Source organism: Helicoverpa zea, chromosome 20, assembly GCF_022581195.2.
Source record: "Helicoverpa zea isolate HzStark_Cry1AcR chromosome 20, ilHelZeax1.1, whole genome shotgun sequence".
Lineage (NCBI taxonomy): Eukaryota > Metazoa > Arthropoda > Insecta > Lepidoptera > Noctuidae > Helicoverpa > Helicoverpa zea.
Window position 1 is genome coordinate 5,747,317 of NC_061471.1, and position 18,917 is coordinate 5,766,233.

The 18,917-nt window shown below is 34.6% G+C and overlaps 1 protein-coding gene across 2 annotated transcripts; it reads left to right on the forward strand.

Annotated features, from left to right (window-relative positions):
- Positions 1-1,226: 1,226 nt before the first annotated feature.
- On the forward strand, positions 1,227-18,391 carry LOC124640094 (senecionine N-oxygenase-like). 2 transcript variants are annotated; one of them, XM_047177734.1, is made up of 9 exons: positions 1,227-1,447; positions 9,674-9,873; positions 11,927-12,065; positions 14,425-14,596; positions 15,937-16,209; positions 16,583-16,743; positions 17,043-17,183; positions 17,531-17,948; positions 18,027-18,391. In XM_047177734.1, exons 1-8 carry the CDS (start codon positions 1,373-1,375, stop codon positions 17,735-17,737), a joined length of 1,368 nt encoding a protein of 455 aa, XP_047033690.1. In that variant the 5' UTR covers positions 1,227-1,372; the 3' UTR covers positions 17,738-17,948; positions 18,027-18,391. The 2 variants fall into 2 exon arrangements, with proteins under 2 accessions (XP_047033690.1, XP_047033689.1); XM_047177733.1 differs by lacking the exons at positions 1,227-1,447; positions 18,027-18,391 and adding an exon at positions 8,219-8,347 and having other exon boundaries at positions 17,531-17,848.
- The last annotated feature ends 526 nt before the right edge of the window (positions 18,392-18,917 follow it).

The window sequence follows — 18,917 nt, forward strand, 5'->3', positions numbered from 1 at the left end:
CGTGGATCTTCTTTTCACTATGAAATAATTAATTGTATATTTTATAATTATATTGACGTAATTGTAGATACAACTTATCGCAGCTTGGACGGTTCTTTTTGAAATTATAAAAAATTGCGATGTTTTATTTTGTATCTTTTACAAACACACGTCAATGTTATTTGGAAAATCCAATACTTAATGTTCACTATACAAGTAATATTATGAGGTTTCTAGGTGTAAACATTATTTAGTATTTAGTACATAATGTAAGCCCATGACACAAATCTATAAACTGTAGGAGTATTGATAAGGCAGTAGCGATAGTAGGTGTTAACCTGCTCCTAATGAGTTAAAGTTTAACCAAACGATATTATTTTATGCAGGTATGACTGGCCATAATGAGCATCACTTAATTGCTTCTTTGAATAATTATTACTGTTACCTAAATATATATACTAATTACTAATACCTCAGTCAGTCTGTGTGTGTGTTGAACTTTTAATTGTATTTACTTACCTACGTACCTACTTACTTTAGATTTTGGTGATAGAATTTTCAGTCATATCGGACGATAATGGTTGGCAATAAATAAATGTTATTCCCCATGTATTCTGAAAGAATAGGCGATGTTTTGTTAGAAGGCGAGAACAGTGTAGGTTATTCCGCTATTATTTCTTAAATCTTGAATGGCCAATTGTTGCGAAAGCTCGATCGTTCGTAACAGGTTCCTAGATATCAGGCTAGTAATAGCAACATTTACCTGTACATATATTCGGTAAATAGGTACCGACAGAAGCTTTCCGAGGTATTTACTACTAGTTACAAGGCTTTACTCCAACTTTGCTATCTATATCTCTACAAAAAGTAAACTGAAAACCTACCATAATCATGATGGTCAGACTTGCTTCCAGAAATTCATTTACTTTTGTGTTGATACAATACGAACAGCGAGATGGGTCGAAAAACCCGCACCTTTTTTGTTTGCCAAAACATTAATTAAAAAGACTTCGAACTGCGTACGTAAATAATGTACAAAGGTAACTCGTTCTGCGATCTTGGGGAGCGCAGCAGGGCGCAATCGCTGTATCATTTTAAAACCATTAAGTGACTTCACACTCCGTCATAATTATCATTGAGGTTTTGTTGCTATCGATTCACGAGCAATAAGAAGACAGGATCTGTGTATGTGAGTCAGTGAGCCTTGACGGTCAAGGTCGTCGAGTGGTCCCCTACTTCAGCACCTACAACATAAGCTCACTCTAGTGTTGTCTCTTCGCGGAACACCACTGATCACCGCACGCGCATGTACTACCAACTTTTTTAACAACATCGCGGTTTTTATTAGCAGTGCAATTTTTTATAGTGGTCCATTAATGTTGATTTGGTAACAATGGCGTGTCGATCGTGCGTGACAATATTATGTTTATTGAGTGTGATCTTGGAGGCGGCTGATGTTTTGACTCTCGTAAGTGGTTTGTTTATTTTTATTTAGTTTTTAGCTGACTTCCAAGATTTTTTTGTTAATTAAAACCTGTTGTAAATAAACTGAGAAGTACGGTGTAAATTAATTTTAAAACTAACGGACTGTTTGTGCGAACTGTGTGACGATGACGAATTATACGGAGCTGTTCAAAAATTAGGTGCGAGTAAACTAAATCAATTTCATAGCGCAGGATTATAGTTTCGCGATGACTGAAAATAATAGACCAAGTGGTTTGTACTCATTCTGCTTATTTTGGTCAGAAACTATACTCCTGAAAGAATTGTGATATTAATTAATCCGTGCCTATAAATTTAGACATATGACATAATAATATGTAATATGATATGAAAAAATCTATTCTTAATTTTTTTCTTTCGTATGCTGCTACACAATATAGGTATTTTTTTGCAAGCAGCATATTATATGCATTTATTATATTTACATCGTGTTTAGCATGTAATTCAGTATTAGATTGGTACAGACGTATTCTGTTGTTGATTTGACCCTCAAAGTCAGCATGAATAAACGATTTTTATCAGATTTTATTCCTCTTTGGGTCGTGCTGGGCTCTATTACTAATTTGGTAAGCCTAATGTCCACTGATGTCACTTTTATGGAAATGTTTCTGTATTATTAGGTTATCGAAAAATCAGACGATTTTTCAAAGTCTACATCAATATGTGGCCCACATGTCAGTTTAGATCACCACATCAATTTACCACATGATGTTGTGGAGGAAACCCGGACTTTTGAAAAGAGTAGACCCATAAGGTATTGGCAATTAAATAGGCCGAAGATTATAATGATATAACCCGGGGGTATGTGGATGTTAGCTGTACCTACATACATACACACTACTACACTACATATACGTACATTTGGACCTTTTTATGTTCCTATCACTTGTCATTTCCTGAAGTTCTTCTTCTAATCGAAGTTCTCTGGACTAGTCGGTTGTGGCCAAAGTGGCCTATTGTTAATTTACCACACCAACAAAGATCCAATATGAATCAAATAGTTTGCTTTGTTTTACAATAACAAATGTTACATAGTGTAGTAGGTAATTATAAACTTTTCTACAATAGCATTTCCGTCGTATTTACGCTGCGTGATCGTATCAGTGGTCTGGTGATGGTTCACCGACACATTTCGTGCGTGCGCGCAGAACTGTGCGGAAAATGTTGGGGAAGGCAAAACGGGAAGCATTTCGCAACCGGCTGGGCCACATAATGTCTCTCCATGTTTGTAGGCACAATCCGCGCGCGTGCCCTCTCTGATACATTATACGAGATCACTGTTTACGATTTATTTGTAAGTACTAACATTGCAGTATCGAACCTTTTCATAAAGTGGCCCAATGGGTACTTGAAAATGGATTTGTATGCATGATTCGAGAAATACTGATCTTGATCTGTAGTTACTTGGTTGACCGTGCAATAATTTACGTAATTGTTTTTTTCAATTGGCGAGGTTAAATTATTATTAGTATGAAATCAATTATCGAATTATGATTATATCGGGTGTGTCGTACCTAATCACATTAAATCCTATCACATATATTTTATGATATTCTATGGTAAATTGTAAAAAAATGCCTATTCCATTCAGTGCTTTAGCCACTGGAGTCATTTTTCGTTTTCATAATTTACAACATCATGTGTAAAGCAGAGATAAAGTTAGGAGTATCGAATGTTTTGACCAGTTGACAGCTGTTAGTTTTCAAGGGAGAATTTCCGTTGTTTGTTTTTATTCTATTCTATTCCGCACATTTTTATTATACCTATTTACTTTGTTTGAAATGGTTTTTATTTTTAATTTTTACGTATTCTATTCTTTTCTTTCTGCTAATCGACATATATATTAACCAGTATATTAACGTATTTAATTTAATGTGATCAGGTACGACACACTCAGTATGCCGGTTTTATAAACATTAGATTGTGCACATCATTGTCAGCCTTTTTGTTGTCCCACTAAAGGGCATAGATTATGTCCTACTTGCCTGGAATGAAACCCGCAGCAAAACTTAAAAAAAGAAAATTAAAACGAGAGCGATCCCAACTCGCTTCGAAAGTGATATTACAAATATTTTTATTAGCAATTTCACTTTTGTTTTCTTTAAACGTTATTTAAGCGTCACCGCTTTCGAAACAAGAAAATTATCTCTGGTTATTTATGAGTCGGCTGTCGTTGGACAATGGAGATTCTCTGAAGCTCCGGTGGGCAGTCGTGTCATGGGCAGATATAATTATGGCTGTTTGTAACATCGGCCAGTGAATCCAAATTGTGTTTATGTAGGATGTCAGACGATGATATGGGTATGATGAATACCTACACCAGAGTTCCTTGACTCAGTTTCCAGTGCGTATTTTTAGTTTGGATGCAACCTTCTTGGTATGAGGATAATTATCGAGCTTTACGTTATAACAAGGCCTTTCATTTGTTGCTTCTAAAATATGAGCTTAATTTTTTTGGGTACTTTAGCATTTGAAAAAATACTTATGGCAGCATATCATCATCATCATCATCATCATCAGCCTATCGCAGTCCACTGCTGGACATAGGCCTCTTCAAGTGCACGCCACTGAGATCGATTTTCGGCTGGGCAGCATATACGGGATGGTTATCAAAAATAATGATCAGATAGTAGCTACACAAGTTAAAAACCCACACATTTAACAAATCATTATAACTTAATTAATTTTATATAACATCAATTAATTATTCATTTGTATTGATAAAAATATACCTTATCTATTGCAATCAAGACAAGACAAGTAGATAACTGATCGCAAAAATATCGATAAACAATTAACTGTTTATAGTAACCGCAGTCACTTAACAGTCGGACAGACATTAACTGTGAATTAATTGCATTGCGTTATCTGTCGTCAAGTTAAGAATGACGAAACGCTAAGCTTTCTAAGTCGTCGTGATGAATGTCTTAAGATACGAAACGCATTCGCCGATAAATGCGATACGTAAGTATACGTATTTATTTATGTCAATTTTACATTTGTTTGTTTTTTTTTTTAATCTGTGGCAGTAGATCGTGAATGATGCGGGTGCACTGTAAGTATTTACTAATTGAATGGGAAATTACACGTATAATTAATGTCATCTGTATCTTTGTAGGTACCTTGCACATTTTTGAGGTAAATATGCAGCTGGGGTTAATTATAATTGAGATATTTTTTCTTGAAATATTGCATCTCAAAGTCCTCTGAATGTCGAATACTATTAGAAACTTACTTGGCATGCCAAGTCCATGCTGTATTATTATTACTAAGTGTATTTATTTGGAAATTATTTGCTATGTGTATTTAATTTTTATCAAAGAACATACTTAAAGGTCTTTTTCTAAGAGATTTCTTTTACACGCTCTCTAATCCACGCACAAAAAATATGACGAGGATTTTTCCCCGTCTGCGTTGTGGTTTAGAAACATGAATATAAAATATTGAGTTGTTCGCAACAAATAATAATAGACAGGGCATAATCAAACCTGTTTTTGTCCTTGACGACTCGAGTACTACCTTCAATTCAAATAAGTTACAACTAGTACTTCAATTTACAAGGCTAATCCGCTCTCCGTTGTATCTGGTCAACAAACCTTAAATTGTTTATGATACACAAGTAAGAAAGATGGAAAGGTGTTGCTAGGAACTACTATCGAAACACAACATAAAGAGAAAATCCTCTAAATTATTATCAGTTATATTACAGGTACTGATTGATAGGTACCGTATTTCGTACCTACTTATACAGGAACTCAAAAAATATTGCAATTCGAATATAGTTACGTCTTTTTTGCAAAAGGCATTACGTACAACAGAAGATAACCAATTAGCTATGATGTGTTGACATTTTTACCTGGGTATAATTTAGGCGGTCACCAAAAATATTTTTAAGACTCTAAGCTGAGGCACCAAATAAAATAAACAACTCCAAAAAAAATAAATTGACTTTATTAAAAGGGCACTAAAGTATATAATGTTATGATCCAAAAAAAAATAAAATAACATCAGAAAAATCGCAAATCTCGCACAAATATTATTTTTGGTTCCCAAAATGGATTAATGGTCACCAAATTCTATCCAACTAAAAGATTAATATTACTACCAAAAAGTTAGTGACGAAAACGAATCGCTGCAAAACCGACTCCACGTAGTCTTGTCTGCCCTACCCCTAGAGTGCAATTCAAAACCGCGTAGGCGCGGAGGGGCGAGGCGGAAACGGAAACGTTATTTGGTGACCATTTATCCATTTTGGTAACCGTTTAGAATTTTTTTGGTAGTTAAATAGGTACTTTTTTGGGTGGTGTTTAAACACAAGCCTTTTTACCTCATCACAAATTGGTAATAAGCTGTTGTAAGAGACTTCATATACGTAAGACCAACGAATAGAGGTGCATATTATATTTTAGTGTTAACGACTCTGACCCTAATTTCTTGTGAGATAACACAGTACCTAATATCTGAATAAACGCGACATACTTAGTAACTACAAAATAACCAGTGTCCTTAAGCGTTTAAGTGGGAACCTTAATCACACAATAATTGTTTTGCATATTTTATTCACGATCTTTATGCATCTCAATTATATCATCCTCCGAGCCTTTTTCCCAAACTATGTTGGGGTCGGCTTCCAGTCTAACCGGATGTAGCTGAGTACTAGTGCTTTACAAGGAGCGACTGCCCTGCCTGACCTCCTCAACCCAGTTACCCGGGCAACCCAATACCCCTTGGTTAGACTGGTGTCAGACTTACTGGCTTCTGACTACCCGTAACGACTGCCAAGGATGTTCTATGACAGCCGGGACCTACAGTTTAACGCATAGTTATAGTCATAGTTTAACTTTTTTAATGCATCTCAATTATATATGCAATAAAATTTTATTATACTATTTCATTTATGAGAGCTTCAAACCTCGTAAAGTTAGGTCTCAATGAGGAGATCGCATGAGAATAGATTGGGAAATTGGCAAATCATGTAAGTGGTTGCCTTCACCGAAAACATAGTCGTCTGGTTATAAGGTTTACCTACCCTACTGTGCGACACACTAGCTAGGAGAATAGGTTAGGTGTTGTCAAAACTATCATAGCTTAGAAATAGTTAAGTATGTAACGAATTAAGTTGGGTCTTTCTAATTAGTGCCCATTGATATACAAAAAAACACTTAGTGTGTACTATATCTGACTCTAATATTGCTATTTGAGCATAATTACCTCCTTGAATATGGCACGGATGCAAATCAACAGCTTGTATGTAGAAGTTTTCCAGTCACCCTTTGAAATGATCCTACTGTTTAGGGAAAACAACGAATTCCATGTAAGTTCTATCTCATATTCATGCATAAAGCATATTACCATTGTAAAGTATTTAATGCTTTCTTATTTCTTTGTATTACTCACGATCAACTGTCGTTTAGTACCAAAGGTTTACATTGATACAAAGCTCATTTGTTCATTTAAAAGTTATAATTACTTAATTTGAATTGCAGATATACCTAGTCTTTTGTGATCAATAAAAGGAAAGAGTGAATGAGTCATTCATTTTACTTGTAAACGACAGCAATATCATCGATAGGTAATACATACTAAATACATAAGTAAGGAACTTAACCATTTCCTAAATTCTTCTTAATAGGAAACTACCGTACTATTTATAAATGTTGAATCCTTCATGAGAGTGAAACGAACGCGCAAAAAGTTCAAGGAGGATTTCGGTAAATTTTCGCTTATTAGATGTGCAGGCTCGCAATTACATGCGCGTGCGCACGCATTATGTAATGCCAAATCGGGTTAAACAGTCAATATGAGCCACTGGTTCTGAATAAGATATTAACCGTATATGTTATACGTAATGATGAAATTAAATAAAAGAATGCCTATGTGTTGAGGTAGTCCAAGTGAGCAGGCCAGCAGGCTTCTATACCTAGGATAACGGACTTCGAATGGCTACTTTATTTACTTCGTCACAAAGCGATTGAGAGTTGAGAGAGTAGAGAAAACAGAGTTAATTTTTTCCGGAGTTAGGACAATACAAACTTTCGATTCAAAGATATTAATCAGTTACTGACGACTTCCAACCCGACACATCTGAGGCTGTATTAACAATTTGCAGAAGTACAAGTTTAGGTTTTGAATAAACAAAACGTAATCTTGTACTTGTTCTATACTGAAATTCGGTTTTATGTGGTATCGGATACTCAACTATTGATTTGCCTTAGTTCGCCTTACATTTGTGATACAAAAACTTATAAGGTAGGTACCTAAGATTAAAGATATTACATATACCGATGTATATGTAACTAAGATGTAACTAAGGCAAATCAATAGTTGAGTATCCGATACCACATAAAACCGAATTCATAATTCATTCATCGGAATACATAAGTGTATCAGTGTGTAAATTCGCAGAAAACATCGACATCACCAAAATACGGGTTTTACCTACTTAGGTATAACCTTTTTTTCTTTAACGAGTTTTATTGTAATCTGTCATCCAGATACTGCCATTCAGTTGACAAAGCCGTGTTGTGCTCAATGATACACACGCGCCAATTTTTTTATAAACTTTATTTATTACCGTTTTAATTCATTCAAGAAAAATCTTAGTTATTCTCACGGTGCTAGGCTGCAGGCTTTTATAATTTATGCCGCGGTTTTTCCGCAAATCCAGTTTTAAGTCCAAGTTATAAGTTTATGTAGGCTACTCAGTAAAATTAAATATTCCTCATCTTTACTTAGGTATTTATGTTGAGAAATGATAAGGATTAAATACAAAAGTGTGTGCAGATGTGTATCTCTTACAGTGTTCGTTATGTTTGTTGTGAAGATAATGGAACAAGAAGAAGTTGAGGACTATGTTATTTACGATGTAAGCGTTTGATTTGTTTGTACATACTCGTTTCTTCTTCCTTATACCGGCAGTAGCTGGCCTTTGCGTGAAGTTAGACTAATTTGGCGTAAGGTCAACGCTGTGTTTGTTGAAAGTTCCCACCTGAATAAGTTTGTTTACTTTGAATTGTTGTGTTGATTTATGCCATGCAATGATAATAAATATCTTATTTTTAAAGATTGTTTGAGCTTAATTATTAGATAGACTTCATAAATATTACCTATACAATCGCCACCCACGGCCAATCCATTAGGTTTTTTTTTGCAAATTTCCAAGAACATGAAGCGGTTTTCATGTAATTCTCAGAAAATATTGTTATATTTATATTATTAATTCTAAATAAATCTATTCTAAGAATTCATAGTTATAGTGGAGATAGAAGATGCTCATTTTAATACACGATTGGCTCGACGAGAGGTTGTTTGCAAGGAATTATTTAATGAAATACAGTTACGTATATCTAGTTATCGTCATCACGGTTTATAATTCCGGTATGAAACTTGTATCAGATAATTAGTGCTTAGAATAGCTTGATAAATTTATAATTCTTGCCATAATTGCGATTGATTCTTATGACAGAGTTTGCCAATAGAACGTTACCTCATTGGTTATTTATTTACCACCACATCTTGTGTTACAAGAAATCGGATTGATGACCTAACAAAGGACTTGTTAAAAAGTTGATCTAGATAAAACACAAATTAGCATATTTAAGTAAAAGAAAAACTTATGTTTATATATCAACTTGAGTGTGTTCATATGTGGTTGATGAGTGGTTCACTTGATCTCGATTCTTTTTATCGTACTTAATCTGGTATACATAGATCCCAGTAATTTCTCATGGTCATGGTAAATTATTTTGACTTCTCAAGGCCCATAGTCCTATCAGTTGCGATTAGGTACTTTTTTTGGCACAAGCTTATTTTTTGGGATTTCCCCACCTTACATTAATCACAGAAAAAAATGGGTGAAACCGCTGACTGCTTCTTAGCAAAATCTTAATGGTTCTTCTTATTATACTGAAAAAAAGGTGATTAAAATTAATCACACATTTGCGCACCAACTCGATTTGTTTAATTTAGCACGCCTTGAAAATATCAAAAATCGTGAAATGTTACGTAACGTCAAACAATTAACTATTATATCTTCCGCATAGGTGCAACCGACTCGAGTTATTCATGAAATTGATTATATCTTCTTAATAAAATTCTACTTTATTTGCTTGAAGAGTTCGTGTCCCAGATCTTTTAGGCATTACTAAATTATTTTAGAATATACTTATACCTACTTCTTTGTCCTTTACAGTCGATACCATCGCCCCGCGTCTGCATCATTGGCGCGGGCTACTCTGGACTGGGCACTGCTCGGTACATGAGGGAGTACGGAGTCAACTTCACAGTATTCGAGGCTTCCCGCCACATCGGAGGCACCTGGAGGTTCGACCCTCACGTCGGCACCGATGAAGATGGACTACCTCTCTTCACTAGCATGTATAAAAATTTAAGGTGAGCTTTGGTTTTAGTTTCTTTGCCTTTAATTGTATTGTTTGCGTGTGGAGATAAGTCTCCTTTTTTATTTTTTATTGTCTTATCCAACTGGCCATTTATCGCATTATATTTGGCTATATCGGATATGTACTCTTTTCATTCATTAGCTTTAATGCTACCTACCACTGGAGCACTTATTCTCCACATATTTCTTTTCCATGCCTTTGAGCTTATATTAAAGCGAGAATACTCTCATTAATCGCTGGTGAGGCAGTTTCTTAATTATTAAAACCAAAACTCAGTAACTTTTTTTGGGACGGTTCTTGACATAAGTGCACTTAATAATATGCACGAGTATGTAGTTACGTATTGTAGATTTTCCTTAAAATAATTATGATCTCCTTGACAAGGTTAAGAATAAAAATAAATATGTTAACACGATGGATATTTAAAGAGTACAAATGAGGAGAGGCAAAATAAATATAAGGCACATTCCCCTTATCCTTCTCTGTGTGAGAGGAGGCTTGTGCCCAGCAGTGGAACGATAAAAAGGCTGTAACAGTAACATTACCTTTTAGGTACTCATCCAGAAACAATTTTAATCAAAATGGTTGGTTTTGTTGATTATAAAATGCATAGGTAAACAATAACAATGTTTTACTACATTAGCAATCAAAGCATGCATTAAGCCATTTTCTCACGCAGAACAAGCAACTGCTATTAGTCGCATGTCTCTTTAAGTCTTAAGTCTACAAATTTCGCAATGAGTGGACACACATGGTACATTCAGTTGGTTTCAGTTTCTTCAGCAGAAAATTCGGAAAAAAATCTAGTTAAATGTAAATTGTAATTTACCTAAAATTATGTACTTCAACGTTCTCAAAATTTGGAATTCTTCGCCTGGCTTCAAATAAAATGATAACGAAATACTGATTGTTAAGTTTGCGGAGTGAAACCACGGATATTAGATAATTGTATTTTTAAACAAAACCGGTCCATTATGAAATAAGACCAGTGTATGACCAATATGAGGACCAGTTACGACTAAATAGTGCCAATATATGTTATCTATATTGTCGATCTTAATATATTCGATAATAAGTTGTTCAAATTGCGTCCTAAATCGGATCCAGCATATTATAATAAGGAAATCTATAAACGAGAACTTACATTATCTGTATGAATGATCCTGCTTATAATAATTGCATAAGTAAGAAGTACCTATATTGGTTGCTGCGTGTCCATTTATTATAATTATGCTATACAAAAATTTTGGGAACAGAAAAACGTAAAAAGTTGGCAAAAATTTGCAGCGAATTAAACTGAACAGTTTTTATCAATAGTTATGTTTCTTGTTATTCACGAAATTATTTAGCTAGAGCAAAGTCTGTCAGACCCAGCAGTCAAACTTTTACATAATAACGTTTTTTTAATTTACATGAAGAGACTATAAATAAGTATCTAATTTGTATGCGATATTTTTGTTACTCTACGTATTGTTTCTCATTCATAAGAAAGGTATAAAGTTATAAATGATACTAACAATAAGATGTTAGAGGTCATCCGGAACAGAGTAACTTGCACAGAAATAGCACGTGCATCTTAATGAAATGCAATGTTTCGCAGAACAAAGGTTCTTTGATACTTCATAGTTTCTTGCCAATAACGAACTGCTACGAAAGCATCGGAATTTTACTAGCTAAGTTTTAACAGGTTCAGTATTTTAAAAGGAGACAAATCATCTCCTGTGCACATCCACATCCTCAAAGGATGTCCAAATTTATCCTGGAAGTGTCGTGAATTTAATCTTAATGACAATCTCAGTTTTAACGTCCAGTTTTTGGAGGACGTTTGTGTTGAAGCAACTGTGCAACACATAGTTTAAAGTTCTTATTTTTTACGAGATTGGACACTATGAATTACATCTAATATTTTATGATTATAGCCAAAGTAAAAGTCAAAGTACTATTTAATTGAAGAACCTATGTAGTATTTATTCGTATGGTCATAATAGAGAGATATTTTTCATGAAGCATTGAGTGAATGTTATAAGTGAACAATTTTTTTTCAGAACAAACACTCCTCGCCAGACGATGGAGTACGCCGGGTTCCCGTTCCCCGAGGGCACTCCCTCCTACCCCACGGGACCCTGCTTCTACAAGTACCTGCAGCACTTCGCCAAACATTTCGAACTCATGAACAATATACAAGTAAGTCAATCTTCGAATATTTTTCCTAATATTTATATAATGTATTATGGATTTCCGCAAAGTAACGCCTGATTCCAAAATTTATTTATTGTTTGCTTGATTTATACGACTTCAATTACATAAATCAGACTAGTTAAGTACAATAATAAGTATATCAATATTCGAATGTTTGGAAAATATCAGTGTAAAGGCGTAACATACTTTGGGATTCGACAACAGTTTTCAGAAAGGCGTTTGGGTGGTGTATTTGTAAGTACCTAAACTAAAATGAGGTCTATGAAAAACGGTCAAGGAAATGAAAGGGTCTCTCACAAGATGGTTCATTAGTAAGCCGGTATCTTTAGAATGTTTAATGTAAGGTATCTGTTATAGTGGGGTACATATTAAGTGCCATGAGGTATAGCGATATTCCAGTCGATTGCACTTTGCCATCGTATTAATATTGCACAATTTCTGATAATCTGCGGGCCAGTCTAAAACATACCTGCTTCTTGGTGTCCTTCAAATGTCTAATATACAAAAAAAGGATATAATAGATATTACTGGAGTGGAGTATTAACATTGAAGGAGTGCCTTTGAGAATGCTAAAGAACGAATCGGTTAACAATTTAATTTGCCTACTGATAATAAAATAGGTATATAGGTGATCCATTTGATATTTAAATGAAGTCGCTTAAATATTACTAAGTTGGATATTAACAAAGTAGATACAATTGTGCTGAATTAATGATAATTTAGCTATCTATTCGTGTGTGTTAATATTGTGCAATTTTTCTCGGCGAATGTCGTAAGGTGTGATGTTGGGAATAATTTCCATTCAGCTGGCATTAGGGTCAAATGGGACTTGAGACAGGTTTTGCATACTAACATTGAGGTTTCGTTATTCCACTATTCTCAGGTTTAGTTTTAATTCTTAAAAGTAGTCGTTTAATAGAAGATATAATAAGATAATATATAATAAAAGATATAAGAAGATAGAAGATATACTAATCAAGCAAGCAATCTCCTTATATTCTTCATGCCCTTCTTACAGGAAATTAATTACAAGATATATTCTTGAACCATAAACATAGGTCATAAGATGTTAAGTTTAGACGGGATCATGTTATACAGCCAGTTTCTTCATCAAAAGTTACAGCCAAAGTAAAAGTCAAAGTAAAAGTAACGGTCAAATTCAATTTTTCTATTAGTTTTGCTGTCACTTTAGCCTTGAAAAAACGTATTTGACCGTTACTTTTACTTTAGACATTACTTTAACTTTAACTTTTGATGAAGAAACTGGCCGTAAGTCTCTCATGTTACTTCGTAATAAGTAGCCCAAAATCTGTCTAAAAAGACAGCTGCTAAATAAATATTTTTTCTACTTCAACAGTAAGTCTAGATTAAACTTACGATTATTATGCAAAAAAATAAACAAAAATTAAATAATGAGGAGCAAAGTTTAACCAGTGAAATCGTATCGTTGGGCAACTAATGTCAAAGGCTTGCATAACTGGTATCGTGTGAATGAAGCCAGCAGCGGTCATAAGGAACTTGTGCACTCTCACTTGAACTTAGTTAACTTAGCTGTTAATGTGGGGTCAGAAAATAGTAGCATAAGTCGGTTGGATCAACTGTTTAATGTTCTTGGGATTTCAAAGAAGGGGGATAGTACTTCCTTGTGAACAAACCGTTTCGCAGCGGTAACTTAAATAACCCCTTTTCTCTTAAATATCTACAAATACTGCGTGGGCGGAGATTTTAATAACTCTAGTTATCCTTCTATGATCTTTTAATGTAAATTAATATTCATATTCATTAAATTAATCAAATGACACGCATCTAGCGTGATAAATCAGATGACGATTTGGCCTTAAATAAAGGCATTGCCCATAAATAATCGCGGAATAGAATCAGGATGTTATGGCTATAAAGTATTTTGTTCATTGCCAATTGCCAGCTGGTGACGTGACGAGAAACCTGTATACATGGTGTTGTATTATTGTTTATCGTTCACACCATCGCTTCATGTATTATTCATTCATTTTCATAGATATGGTTGGGCATGCCAGAATGAATACTAAGGGAACGTGGGATACAATCCTTGTGCTTATCCCGTGAGAGAAAGACTTGTAGTGATAGTCTGCTCATTGTTGTAAGCTTTAAAACGCATTTTGAAATCCGAGAACTAAGATGATATAATATCTATCTACATATTTACTATGCATGGGTTGATGATGACCTGAAAAAGATGAAGTAGATGATGCAAAGATACTTCACGAAGATAAATTGGGACATGTAATTTTGCCATTTTAAATTCTGCAGTTGCATACTACATTTAGAACATTAATCAGATTTAACCTTAAGAACTGGTTTTCAGCTCCAAAGTTACGTGAACCTAGTGAAATGGGCCAAAGACCACTGGGAGGTGACGTACACGAAGACCGACACGAAGGAACAGTTGACAGAAGTGTGTGACTTCATAGTGGTCGCGAGCGGAGAGTTCAGTAGCCCTGTCGTACCAAATATCGATAGACTGGAGATGTTCAAAGGTGAGTTTGCAATATATATAATTTATAATATGAGGAACTTCTGTAGACTAAAACCGCTGCTTTTGATGAATGCAATATCTGTTTAGAAGAAACCCTCAGTATACACGGTCCTGAAGTTGCATCATTGGTGTAGCTCTATAACAGATTATTTCGTAAATGCACTTTACTAGTAGTTTTTATTGAACTACAAAAAATTCTAAGAAAGGAATAAAACAGTTCTACTATTCGGACTTAAGTAAATAAAAAGGTAGGTATGTTTTCGAATTAAAATCAGACAGACTAGAATTTGATTCCTAACTTAAATTGGTAAGACAAGAGCGTGTGTCATCGCATTCATTCGTCAGACGATTGGCAGAATTCCATGCACTCCATACTTCAAATACGGCTTTAGCTTTTCCGCTATCAATATAGAACCCAAGTATTTACTTACATTGCATCAAACAGGTTATAGCGGCTTGTTTGTACACTGACTTGCTGGAAATGTATTTAGAAACGCGAACAAGCACCTATTTTGTTCTGATAATGGGGTTTTTATCTATTCGCTTTTTGCTTATAATTGTGGTGAAAGACTGAAAAAACCTCGCATCAGTACTACCAATAGGTACCTCATGTGTATTAGCAATGTCGCAACTCTGTGGTGGGCTTAGTGACTCAATGCTTTTTAAATATATTTTTTACTAGCTTCCGCCAGCGGCTTCGCTCGCGTGGTGTGTTGATAAAAAGTAGCCTATGTTTTAATCCAGGGTATCACCTATCTACGCCCCGAATTTCAATCAAATCGGTCCAGCCATTTTTGCGTGATTGAATAACAAACATACATCCATACATTCTCAAAAACTTTAACATTTATAATAAAAGTAAGATATAAGTAAGATTGTTTTTAGTACCCGCATTGCGTAGCTTTTGACTTCCTCGATCATTAAATTATCTGCCCCTTTGTAATTTGATTTTTTCATGCATATGTTTTTCATAATAACAACCAACAAACTAATACATTTGGTAATAAAATAATTGTGGGCTCTTTTGTGAGCGAACAATTTTCCTGTCATTTCCTTCCAAGCATAGTTATGCTTGTCAGTCACGTTCTACGGACATTTACAAGGCCTTTTTATTGCTTAGGTACATTGTTTTTACTTTTAAGCTATCATAAACTATGAATAACTTGAAACAGTAATGTAACTTAATTTGCCACTAAAATATTTATGGTCCATATTAATGTAAGGGTTTTGTTAAACTATTTTATTACTATCCAAGTACCCATAAACTTTGTCAAAATTACACAAGACCAAAGAAACATTTGCGAATCACGTTCGGAAAAAAAAAATTTCTTTCATTTGCAGGAAAAGTGATTCACAGCCACGATTACAAAGACGCAGAAGAGTTCAGGAATCGTCGCGTACTTTTAGTCGGTGCTGGAGCATCAGGCCTTGATCTGGCAATGCAGCTATCCAACGTGACATCCCAGCTCTTCCATAGTCATCATCTCAACTACAACCAGCCAGACTTTTCCAAGACTTACGTTAAGAAACCAGACATTGACTCGTTTACACCCACCGGAGCGTTTTTCGTTGATGGTTCCACTGAAGAGTTCGATGATGTTATCTTTTGCACAGGTAAGCAGATAAAACTGATGAAGTGGTAAATTACATAAGTGTATCATGATCTGATCGTTATCATTTAAAAGATTAAAAGACCTCGACTTATTTATTTTATACTAGCTGATCCCGCGAACTTCGTATCGTTCAAACCTTCCCTGGACCTCTACAAACATTTTAAAACCAAAATCAGCTCAATCGGCCCAGCCGTTCTTGAGTTTTAATCAGACTAACGAACAACAATTCATTTTTATTTATATAGATTTTATATGATATAGATGTACCTATGTGCCATCCATCGCGTCTTGGGACCATTTTTTATTGGGAACTTGAGGGGTTTTTAAATCTGGGTATAATAATACTCTATTCACGTTTCTTCCTACAATTCCAGGTTACAACTACAACCATCCATTCCTCGACAGCAGTTCAGGAGTGACGGCGTCGCGCAAGTTTGTACTGCCGCTGTACCAGCAGACAGTCAACATCAAACATCCCAGCATGACCTTCGTAGGAGTCTCCAAGAAAGTCATCAACAGAGTTATGGATGCTCAGGTTAGTTCATTTTGTTAATCTTTTATTTTATATTAAAACGTTTTCTATAAATAAAAATGATCTCTACTATAAGACTATCTATCCCTCATATCAGTTGAATTCAAAACAAATCCAAGGTTGAAAATTCCATAATCTGGCACCAAAGCATGGTAAAACTTTATATTACGGAGAAATTACGGTCTCAGTTGATTGACGTTCACAAAGTCAACATGAAACAACAAAAAAATCTTTTACCTTTTCGAATTATTGTCTGCATCTGCAAATTTACTTTATCGAATGTTTGTTTGTTTGTCACACAGGGTCAGTACGCCGCAGCACTAGCGTCAGGAAAGTTCCAGCTGCCGTCACAGGAGGAGATGCTGAGGAACTGGCTGGAGCATGTGTACGCGCAGCAAAATAAGGGCATGAGGATCGTCGATGTCAATGTTATTAGTGATATGGTAAGTATCTAGTTCATTTAGCTACTATCGTTCATCAGAGCTGCTTACTCAGAGACTTGCCTCAGTGTTATTATATTTCAATGTGGCAGCCACAGCAAACAAAATGACAAATCCTTTTCGTTATTGCTAAACTTTGCTAAGCGATCTGTTGTGTAGTTTTCGTTTGGAAGTTTGTAGTAAACTTTATTAATTATCAGATCACTGATATCATAGTAGATTCCGTTTTCTTTACTAAGATCTCCCATATTTTAAACAGAAGTGGAGAGGCTACGCTACCTTCAGGATTCTGATTAACCCGACTGCCAAGAGGGGTTATGTTTATTAAATCATTAATTTTCTTTTTTCAGGATTCATACTTCGGTAACCTAACTCTTGAAGCAGATATCACGCCAGCACCCCCAGTACTGACTAAAATAGCTCGTTTCAACGGCAAGAACCGTCTGGAAGATTTGCTCAACTATCGTGATTATGACTACAAAGTTATAGATAAAGAAAATTATGAGAGGAGGTATACACCAAGAAAAGAGTTGCCTTGTCCTATCGAACTACAATAATTAATTTTAAACTTTTGGAGGAAATATTGACTTATGAAATTGGACAATCTTGGAGGATCTTATAGATCTTAAAGAAGAATAAGCGTACAATGTACAGATCTTGAGTGAAGATCAAATTTTAAATGATGAGATTATTAAAACGATGTGAATTATAACATGAGTGGATGATGTGAGTGCATTTCATTGACCAATACAATTGATCTTGCCTGTAATTTCATTTTTTTCATTTCATTTTATTCAGAACAACATTACATTGTGTAGAACATACAACTTACAACTAATAGTTAAAATGACAGTAGGTACTAATTGCAGGGCCCGTTTCACCACTTCTAAATATTTTGAGGGACCTTTATATAGTTTTATCTTTATGAAAGTGGTGAAACGTGCTATCATTTAAATAAAATACATTAATGCAATTTGTTATTCATTTATTTGAATGTTACCATAAAATCAATAATGTAATAATTATTATAAATTAATAGGTACAAAATAAACTACTTATCCAGTATTGATTGTTTTTGTACATTCATTGTTTGTAAATTAAGTGATTTTTACTAATTATTTAATAATTCTATATAAAATTAACTATAGTGTAAAATCCTAACTATAAGGTACATTTTAATGTTATATCAAATAATAAACAGTTGGAATTGTCATGTTAATTTTGATTGCTGATTTCCTTATAAACATAATTAATCATGATTTCCTTATAAGGCAGTTGATGGCACTGTTATCAATACATGTAACATTTCCGTACGCAATAACATATTATGAACTCATCATTATAATTATTATTTCTTACTCAGTTTGATACTCCATTATTGTTTATCTCCTTCTAGCTGTTTCTCCGCAGTTTCATCCGCGTCTCGGAAGAACTTCTTCCCGAACCCAGACAAAAAATTTAGTCTTTTACTCAGGTATAGTCTAGCTTCCCAGTGAAATATTTTTTCAAATCGCTTCATCAGTTGTAAAGCGTTTAGGGTGCAAAAAAATAAAAAAATATTCCTCTTTATTATATTAGCACAGATAACATGATTTTGATTTGTTATATTTACCTTGATTTACCTCACTTACCAACTTCATAAATAAAATGCATGTATAAAAAAAAAGCTAAAAAACATCCGCATCTTTTGTATTTTTGCGCGCGCGCGTCCTCGCAGACGTACACGAAGAGTGATAG

Coding starts and splice junctions, on each gene's coding strand:
- LOC124640094 (XM_047177733.1), top strand. CDS start 8,234: ATGATAAGGATTAAATACAAAAGTGTGTGCAGATGTGTATCTCTTACA. Junction 14,597..15,936: donor TAGACTGGAGATGTTCAAAG/GTGAGTTTGCAA, acceptor TTTCATTTGCAG/GAAAAGTGATTCACAGCCAC. Junction 16,744..17,042: donor ACAGAGTTATGGATGCTCAG/GTTAGTTCATTT, acceptor TTTGTCACACAG/GGTCAGTACGCCGCAGCACT.